The 10289-nt window shown below is 38.1% G+C and overlaps 2 protein-coding genes across 2 annotated transcripts; one reads left to right on the top strand and one right to left on the bottom strand.

Annotated features, from left to right (window-relative positions):
- Positions 1 to 312: 312 nt before the first annotated feature.
- LOC112282200 (uncharacterized) lies at positions 313 to 2101 on the bottom strand. The gene is made up of 3 exons (XM_024519558.3): positions 1750 to 2101; positions 903 to 1057; positions 313 to 650 (listed from the first exon to the last, which is right to left on the bottom strand). Exons 1-3 carry the CDS (start codon positions 1958 to 1960, stop codon positions 465 to 467), a joined length of 552 nt encoding a protein of 183 aa, XP_024375326.1. The 5' UTR covers positions 1961 to 2101; the 3' UTR covers positions 313 to 464.
- A 3384-nt stretch (positions 2102 to 5485) lies between these two features.
- On the top strand, positions 5486 to 9674 carry LOC112282762 (uncharacterized). Its single transcript, XM_024520818.3, has 8 exons — positions 5486 to 6125; positions 6552 to 7687; positions 7826 to 7942; positions 8156 to 8334; positions 8465 to 8558; positions 8703 to 8780; positions 8889 to 8990; positions 9141 to 9674. Exons 2-8 carry the CDS (start codon positions 7160 to 7162, stop codon positions 9279 to 9281), a joined length of 1239 nt encoding a protein of 412 aa, XP_024376586.1. The 5' UTR covers positions 5486 to 6125; positions 6552 to 7159; the 3' UTR covers positions 9282 to 9674.
- The last annotated feature ends 615 nt before the right edge of the window (positions 9675 to 10289 follow it).

Raw genomic sequence — 10289 nt, 5'->3', positions numbered from 1 at the left:
GTTCATTTCGTTGTCGTAAGGTTTTGTTTTTCGGAACTCTGCAATTTTGTAATGTTCTTTGTGTGGTCCACTGCATAGTTTTCTGCTCGTATGTATATTAAAATGGATATATACATTTATAATTTATATTTAAACATATGTTTTTATCACTCTAAACTAAACGCTTAATGAAGCATCCTGATCAAGGGCATTGATGAAGTAAAAAATTATACTGCATGTAGAAAATTGAACTAAACCGAATACTATAATTTGGTCTTGTTTAGTTTGTTCTTGCATACAAAGAAGCTTCAAATACACATCAAGTCGTGCTGATTTTCGTGCAAGTAGTTTCTTCTTCCATAAATTCACAGCATGCAGGTGTGGCTTACAAGCTAATTCAAATATGTCTGCAACAAAATGCCGCATATCTGCGATGAGCCACAAAGCTCTACTGCAAGGATGGAGGGTTTAGAGGAGGATGAAGATCACATTATGGCACCTTCACTAGCGCTGCTTGTACTTTCAGCATTTGGGCTTCCATTGGCCTCGTCGTCATTAGTGACCGTAGAGACTGCAATAGCATCCTCACTTGTGACCATAAAATTCTCTTGTGCCAAGGCTTTCTGTACTGCTCTTGCTTCTGCAGTCTTGGCCCTCGCTTGCACCTCGTTCTGTTCTCAGTTCATGAGGTCTGTCAGTAACTTATGGGAACATATGCACATTCAGTCTGATGGAAATGTGCACGTATATATATATATATATATATAGATAGATAGATAGATAGATAGATGATTGGAATGCATTGCATTAACAGTGCACATTTCGGGATAGAAAGGGGCAGAGGTGCCAATCTTGTAATTCAATGAGGCGCTGTGAGATATGATTTGATGGTAGCGAAAGAGATGAAGGTGTTTGAAGATTGCCTGAAACTCTAGGATGTGGCTTTGATGCTCAGCCTGCCGTTGTCCAACTTCGCTCAGAAGCTCGCCCACAAAACTGCCGATGCGGTCGGTAGCAGTTTCTACGAGTGCTTTTCCCAGAAAGAAGACATCTAGTAATAGCTTACTCTCAGAGTGACCTGCCAAACACAAGAACGAGCAGCCCGCAATAGATTATGCTGCACGCTCAGTGGAAACTTAGAGCAGATTACTCTTGCGTAGTCGAATGCTAATTAAATCATGAATTCCTTCCACGGATGCTCTCATGATGCAGAGAAGAATAGAATCGCCGAGAAGTCGCTACACACAACAGGTTTTTAATCTCACGCAAACTCTCTAGAGGGTAATCTTTGAGCAGCAGTAGCAAAGGCCAGACTAACGATTTACATTGTATAGCTCAATGAAAAATGTGAGTGAACAGCCTAATCCAACAATAACGATCATTCAATTAGGAACTCGCTCGAAAGACCATGGACACATTACAACAACATCCAACCGTCAGTTCAGCGAGCTCCTACACTTCAACGAATTTTCTGCGCTTTAGGGTTAATACAACACTAGACCAATACGTCAAATCGAAGTAGGAATATGGTATGCAGGTTCAGCAGCAAAGGCACGACAAGAGTACAGTAACAATCGGAGTATAGGGCATTTCAAAGACACTTCGTGGGACATCCTAGCAGCGGACCCAATTAGGCACCGAGTGTCAATCTTACATGCAACAGCCTTCTCCCTCGTTCTGACGCTCTCATGCCTCACATTCTACACGAACATGAATTACGACCCACCCAAATACCAACTTTCGCAATACAGACGAAGCAGCACGACGTACCAACAGACCCGCGCCCCTGCTGCGGTGACATGCGAATACCTCCCCTGAGCGACTGAGCACAATTTTCCTTCAAACCAAAATTTCTCGGCTGTTGCTGCAGCTTGTGTTGGCAGGACATAACCAAGGAATGCCTCAAGAACCTGCATTCAGAGGCGAGCGAAGACGAGGCGAGCGAAGACGAGGCGAGAAGCCCGGTCATCGCCGTCGCCATGACTATTTCACTAACTCATTACAAATCGGTGCCACAATGCCTCCTCTCGGAAATTGACGGAAAGGGGCTGGTGGTCCGTGATGGAGCACGAATTATCCAAGCTGGGTTTTCGCTCGCCCCTTCGGAGCGTTGTTGCATGATGTGCATTAATTTGTGTATGAAGAGAGAGCTTGTGAGTCTCGTGATGGCGGAGCAACACCCGAGGCGCATGAGGTTCGAGGGCCCGAATGGGAGAAAAATGGAATCGGCGTCCCGATCGACGATCTCAACGAGCCTGACACGTCGATTGAACATAAAATAAAATAATAAAAATAATACTGAAAATAATATAATTTGTGGATTTTAATTGCATTCTAGTCCAAAGTCAAAAAATGAAATCTAATTTATTTCAGAAGATTACATAAAATTTTATATTAATATTTTAATAAAATATCCAAATTGAATTAAAATAAGTAAAAATTTAAAATTATTGTTGTTTAAAATAAATAAAATTCCAAAAATAAATCTATGGAACTTGATAACTTTTAATTAAATAAAAATATAAATTTTATGAAAAATTACTATTATAATTTTTATCATATAAATCATATAAAATGTAATTGTGTGTAATTGAAAGAAATATGTATATATACATATGAATAATACAATGATATTAATTTTTTAAGTAATTCTATAAATTTAAACTATACATATAATAATAATATAATTATGCTTCTTAATATATATATATATATATATATATATATATATAAAATAAAACAATTTATGCAATTGTGTGTGTACATATATTTTATTTTAAATTTAAAACACCAGAAGGTGATAAATCCTATGTGCACATCATCTTACATATGTCTTACAACATAAAAAAAAGATATACATACTTTTTTAAAATACCTATTATTGATCAAAATTACAAAAAATCTGTGGTGTTTTTGTAACTAAATGAATTATTAAATATGACTATGTGAATATAATTGTTTTATTTTTTTACAGGAGAATTATATATATATATATATATATATATATATAAAATAACTGGTACAAATTCGTGCAACAAATGCAATTTGATGATGTTATAGTCATAAAAATCAGCCACTTAAATCTACAAAAAAGAAGAAATTTACATATATATATATATATATATATATGTTCTTTGCTTTAAATTGTATATTAAAAAAAAACTGTTTCCTTTTTAACGATTCATGATTTTAAAATCAAATGAGTATGCTTTAAAAAAAAAAAAATTTATGTATGAAAGAAAGTAACATTGAACAATTAAAAACTTCTAATATGTTAGGAATTGCCAAGAGCCCATGTAGATAGAATCCAATAAATTTTCTTATATATATATATATAATTCAAAATTTACTGGTTTATTTCGATATACGTATTGAAAATTTGTCAGGCCTTTATCCAATATTTCTTAAATAAAAAGCCAATGTTTTGATATAACAATATCTTTAAGTTCACAAAATTTTCTTTCAAAAAGCATTGTCTTCCTTAAGCCCTCATCTACTCTCCATGCCATAGGATCCACATTGAAGGGATTACCCCTCGATTCCCTCATTCAGACCCGTGCCAAAGGCTCCCACCTCAAACCTCCATTTCAAAGCTGCACTTTTATATTAAACTCCACAGTCCTATCACAAAGACTATTTTGGAGATTAAAAATTTATTTTCCCTATTTTTAATAAATCAGCGTTGTGTAGGCATATCTTCAAAAAAAAATCTTATAATTTTAAGCATAAAGTATATTATATATATATATATATATATATATATATAGATAAATAATTTTCATTTAAGTTTAATACATACTAATTAAAAGTATTTTCTCACTAAACGTAATAAACCAATAAAAAAAATAACATATCACCTAAATGAAATAAAATGTAAGTTTGAATTTGTAATTATTTTAGGGAGCTGTTAAATTGTCACCCCCTTTTATTGCATGAACACCCCCTCCCCCCACCTCATGCCATATACCCCTACATATACATAGTAAAGCTCTTATGTGTATTAAAAAGTTTTCAGATAAATTTATAATAAAAGATTCTCCAAATGAAATTAACAAGTTTTTTAAAGTAAAATGAAGAATTACTTGAAATATAATATAGATTTTTTTAAAAATATTATAAAATAAAAACTACAATCTAATGTATACAAATATGTTTTTTTATAAATTCATCCTAAATATTTTAAATATAAATAAGACATTTATTTCGTGTATGTAGGGAGCATGGCACAAGGAAGTGCCTACATAGCAAATGAAGAGTGTCTACCTAGTGATACCCTTTATTTAAATATACCACATCTTTAATAAGATATAAATTATATTTAATACATACATATTACCATATATTTTTATTTTGGTAATACAAGTATTAATAGAAAAACCAATCATAATCTTAAGTTTTTAGAATATATATATATATATATATATATATAAGATTATTAAAATTAAAAATTAAAATCTATCTATTATCCTATAAAGATTATAATTGAGAATATCTTGATTACGATAGTTAGAAAAGCACATATTGAGATCCGTACTAAACTTTTGGTTCTAACTATTTAAACCAAATTTAAACTTTATATATAGTAGTGATAATGAAAACTACAAATAATAATAAATTATATGATTTTGTATACCCAAATTGTCACATTATTGCCTAGTTGCATACAACTAAGTCATCCATTGCTTCAACCACATATGAGTATCTTATTATATACTTGCATATGGCCAAGTCAACTACCTTCAAAATAGCACCAAATAAACATTATATTTCACAAAGTTGCTAACTTGCACCCTTAGAAAAAACAAAAGAGACAATTAGAAAAACTTCTCACTTTTCCTTTTTGTTGATGTAAACAGTGACCAAACCTTCTTTGCCAATCCACCAATTTATAGTTATGTTAAAAATAAAAAATAAAAACTCAAACTATTTTGGACAAGGTTAATTACAAACTCAAGCACTTCACGACTAGTTTTTCTCTATTCACATCACAAGAAATTGAATACAGTACAAACTATCCAATTGCATATTGTGTAAATGCATAACCTCTCGGAATGCGTGAGAATCTGCCGGGCTGACCTCGGGCCCATAGTTAATACTTAACGCATAACCTGTGTTGTTTATGTATAACCTGGTTAAATGCATACCCACCTCCTGGTCCTAGCTCTATGCAATTACATAGGTTCTACTGTATTTGGATTAATTTGTACTACGTTCCAAATACAATCGAGGTTTCCAAGTCTTTTATACGATGACGTGTAGGAGCAAGTGACACGTAGACTACAGCGGGGCAACGGGGATGAATGCGGAGGAGGCCGAGCGGATGAACGGAGAAGGGAATGATACAAATGAATATAAGTTATGAATGAACGTGACATGGATGGGTATTTTTTGGATGAAATTCGGTCTGACGCGGTGGAGGGTGTTGGTCTGATTGAGGCGGAGAGTGGCCGAGAATGGCCGATACAGGGCCACGCTGTGGCAGCGGCTCCGGACACAGGCGCAAAGCGGTGGATCTTGTGATCAGGTCGAATTGCATCTGGCTCCGTGACGAGACGAGTGTTGGTCTTATTTCGGGAGGCTGGTTTTAGGAGAGAGATCTTACTGCTGCCGAAGCAGCAAGAAATCGCCGTCTCTTTCTTTAGAAATGCCTCAGTAGCGGCTATGGCGGATTCTCCCTGCATTTCCCCTGTCGTCACGCCTCCTCCATGATGAGGATGATGTGCGTGGAGTGCGAGAGCGACGTTGCGATTCTTCCTTTCATCCATCCAGAGTGGGCCTTCTCATAATCCCTGTCACTTGTGCCGTCCCACTAGTGGAAAATGGCCTGTCGGCTTGCTCGAGATCGGAGATGCGCCCGCCGTGCCATTCTCTTCGGGAGGTTGTAGTTTATGGGTCCGTGTCTAGGATCAGTGTGTGGAAGCCGATTCAGTTGGGTTACGGGCTTTGAGATCAACGAGATAGTGGTTTTCTTTTTTTTCTGAAACGGGAGTGTTGGTGAAGCTGCTCGGTTGTTTGGTGATGGTGGGGTAGATGTGGATGGAGTTGCGCGTTTCGACGTTGATAAATGTCCTGAGGAGCAAGCAATGAATAGACGGTTAATCTTGGTTGAATAGCGTTAAGTTTTGTATTGAGACATTTGAGAACAGGTATGGGGTCTTTTTACTCTTTATTTATTTATTTATTTATTTATTTAATTTTGATGTTTTGTGGGAGCGGTAAACTTTGGGATGTTCTGGTTAGGGTTTGACAGATTCCGTTGGTAGATTGTGTGGTCTTGATAGCGATGGTTGGCAGCTCTTGTCTTAGATTTGAACGATTAAGGAATCTTTTGCGCATGTAGTTTCCGGTCGGTGTGGTACTCATTTGTGGGGCTAAGTGTGTGCTGCCTTCTAGCTGTCAATGCTTTCGTGATTTTTGCTTTTTTTTTTTGCCACGTTGGAGTGGTTTGTGGTTAGTTCTATCGTTTGAGGCTGCTTTGCCCGCGTCTGGTGTACTTCTCGGGGTCTCTTTCAGATCAATAAATAACGATCTATGCTTTCTTTCTTTTTTTTGGCATTGCTGGAATGGTACAGTTGAAGGGACCATGCTTTAATCACTCGGGCAAGATTGAGTTTCGGATTACATGTTCACACAGAGCTGCATTTATGAAGCAATTATTTGGTTCAGAGACTCTCAGCACGATGGCGATGACCGACATTCTGGTAGAAAATAGTGCACATTCTGGGATGTGCAGGTCCGAAGATGTGCCAAAGAATGATACTACACTTCTGACACTATAGCGTTTAGCGGGACGGCTTTGGACAAGCACTTTGTTTTCGCAGTATCTAGGGTGTGCAGAATGTCCTCGTGGGATGCGCATATGCTTATTCAGTAAATTTAAAGCTTCCATTGAAACTTCTACTCTCCTGCCTACCTGTTACCGTCAAGGGATTCATAACCTACATTCGCTGAAGAATTTGTGCAAGTAGCGAGGGATCTCATCCTACCTGTGGTTCGTTGTTAGACTTTTATCAAAGTTTCAAGGCTAGTTTGCGATGGTATAAGAGTGAAGTTGCGAAGTTTCTTTCAATGAAGAAGACCTTTACGATCAGCAGGGTTATCACCAAGATAGAGCCTTCAGAAAACCATTCTAAGATCCGTCTCAAAACAACGAATTAAGTTGCTCAGCGAGTTAGCCGCTATGTATTCTGCTCTGAACACAGAGCCGCCTGTCGAACCTCCGCCTACTACAGCATGGGGCGTAGAAAGAGGAGAAATGCAAGATAGAATTGACACTAAGCGAAATGTAAGGTCATCTCGTCCGAGAAAACCAACAAAGGTGAAGATGCAAGATGTCTACTCGTTCAACCTTGAAGTTTCCCGAGAAGAGGCATCCATTATACATCAGGTGAAAGAGAGGGTAAAGGAGCAGGGTCGGGTATGGTGGGCCATGGAAGCCAAGAATGGTGCGGGCTGGTACTTGCAGCCAGAGATATTTGCTCAAGCTGAAGGATATTTCGTTTCGTCTCTGTCGTTAGTAACTATGACAAGCACATTGCAGCTGAAGAAGTTGATAAGGAGTGGAATTCCTCCGCTACTCAGACCACGAGTGTGGAGTGCAGTCTCAGGAGCAAATAAAAGGAGGTCATCTGCACCAGAGAGTTATTACAGTGATTTGTTGGCAGCAGTAGAAGGGCGAGAAACTCCTGCCACGAGGCAAATCGACCATGTAACTATCCTTACCACCTTCGAGAGCACTTTTGGTCCGTTACAACCCGATTACATGCGAGTCATGCTTAGATAACCAGTATCAAAGTGCAGTTGTTTGACACATTCGTCTTTGTATATTGTGTTCCTCTAAATACAGGATTTGGGACGCACTTTCCCGACTCACCCTTGGATCGACTCTGCTGATGGACGAGCTGCTCTGAGGCGAATACTTGTGGCGTATTCTTTCCGTGATTCCCGTGTTGGATATTGTCAAGTAAGTATGCGTTGTATCGCTCTACTTGTATTAAAGCTCGTGGCTTCATGAAGGAACGAAGATTGGTTGGGTTCAATTTTGAAGACCGTCTTTTATTTGTATCATGTACTCTTCCTGTGGTAAAATTGCGTTACTGGTCCTCATTGTGCGGAATTCTTTGATATAATTTTTCCACCTCTCGTGGACTGACAGCAACATCACTGGGGTGTTCAGGGCATGAATTTCGTGGCAGCAATGTTACTGCTAGTAATGAAAAAAGAAGAAGATGCCTTTTGGATGTTGGCAGTACTGGTGGAGAATGTGTTGTTTGATGACTGCTATTCAGAGAACCTGTATGGATGCCATGTCGAACAAAGGGTCTTTAAAGATCTACTGAGGAAGAAGCTCCCAAGGTCCCATTTTGCACCCTCTTTATCATCTTTCTCTGTTTTTAAATTTTCTTAAAATTATTAACAATAAAATTTCACCTGTCGACACGCACAATGATTTGTTTAAAATTAACTGTGTTGTGGTAACCTGCAGGTTGGCTGTGCGACTAGAGGAGATTGAGTTCGATGTTTCTTTGGTCACGACTGAATGGTTCCTCTGTCTCTTTGCTAAGAGCCTCCCATCAGAGGTGTGTTGCCCCGATTGTCTTTGATATTCCCGTGCACAGTATCTGGACATTCTTGAGCTTCATGTTTTCTTCTTTGAAACATTTCATTATTTATCTCCTCTCTGCTTTATGCACTTGATAGTTCATCTATGCCTTGTGCGACAGACTACAATGCGCGTTTGGGACGTCCTATTCAACGAAGGCGCAAGCATTTTATTTATAGTGGCATTGGCCATTTTCAAGGTGTGATGGTCACCTTGCCTGGGGTTTTTTTTGCTAGTTGCACATTAATTGATAGAAGCTTGTTAAATAATCGTATTTGGCTGATGTCTGTTATTGGTTAGTATGCAGATGAGAGAGGAAGAATTATTTGCGGCAAAGCATGTGGGTGAGGTGATGAAGATTCTGCACGATGCTACTCACGGTGCTTACGACCCAGATGAATTGCTCAAGGTATAAAAATATGTTCCCTGCTGTTATGTTGCGAGTTGCTCATCCAGTTATAAGGTTCCTAGTACTTGGAGATTTTTTTCTTTTCAAAGGTGCAAGAGAAAAGTTCTCAGATTGCTTTTCTCTTTTCTTTTTTTCGTTGGGTGGGATCAGGTTGCTTTTGAAAAAGTTGGAGTAATGTCACTACAATCAATAGTTAAACAGCGCAAGAAGGAACAACCCGCAGTGATTGCTGAGCTGGAGCGGCGAGGGCAACTAAATCCTTCCGACTCTGTTCAAAGCTCTTCTCGGTAATGGAGTGCAGTCTAGTAATGCTATGGCTGCACTATGTTTCTTGTAGCTGTTATTATAACCACCTAAGATGTCCGCTGGCAAAGTTGAGAGTACTAAGGTGATTTAGGTTACATTACTGAAGATCGAAAACTGAAAAGTTTGTGATGAGGTAGCACCCAGTGTTCTGGAGGATGTTGGTGCTTGTGAGTGCCATGTTCACTGAGATTTCATAATCACCAAAAGTGGTGAACATTTTGGAGTGTCAGGATGTCTAGCTGGGCTTATGGTTTGGTATTAGTTCATTTATCTGCAGTTGTGCTCAGTAAAGGACTCAACGACTGCCTCAAAGAGGCCTGTAATTTATGAGTTAGACTCTTGAAATGGAAAGCTTTTCTTGCAGAGGCGATTATCACATCACGTTAGCACCAATTTTTTTTCGCTGTGAATCTTAGCTTCTAGGTTTATGGCTAGTTCTCTGGCCTCTTATGCTCCGATTTTGCCTAGCCGAACAGTTAATAATAGCTAAGAATTTGTGAATATTGTAGACATTTATATCAAGTGGATACCTGCTATTTGTTTGTTCCTGAGCAGAGATCTATCAACTCCACTTACCTGGGATTAATAGCAGTGGACCAGATAACAAGGCCTTTGAGCTACTCTACCGGGAGGAATTTGCTAGTCAAGTCTGCCTTCTGCATGACATGTCCTGGCATGTCATGCAGAAGCTATTGGTGTGCGAAATAGCTTCTGCATGACATGCCAGGACACTCACATTTCTCATTTATCTCTAAATGGGTCTTTATACCTAAAAATTAACTTAAAAATGTCATGGTACAAAAATAATTACCAAGGTCCTTCACTTGGTAAAGAGAAACTCTCTTTTGGAAATTTTGGTTTTTGGAGATAGGGTAAAGGAAGAATAGGGCATGATATGAATTAAATCATTTCTTTACACTTCTTGCATTTTTGTAAAAATCACTTCTTGAAGTGGACATATTGCAAATTTTTAAAGATAACTGTATTCATGCC

Source organism: Physcomitrium patens, chromosome 5 (assembly GCF_059467195.1).
Source record: "Physcomitrium patens ecotype Gransden chromosome 5, ASM5946719v1, whole genome shotgun sequence".
Lineage (NCBI taxonomy): Eukaryota > Viridiplantae > Streptophyta > Bryopsida > Funariales > Funariaceae > Physcomitrium > Physcomitrium patens.
This window is presented reverse-complemented; position numbering and strand designations above follow the sequence as displayed.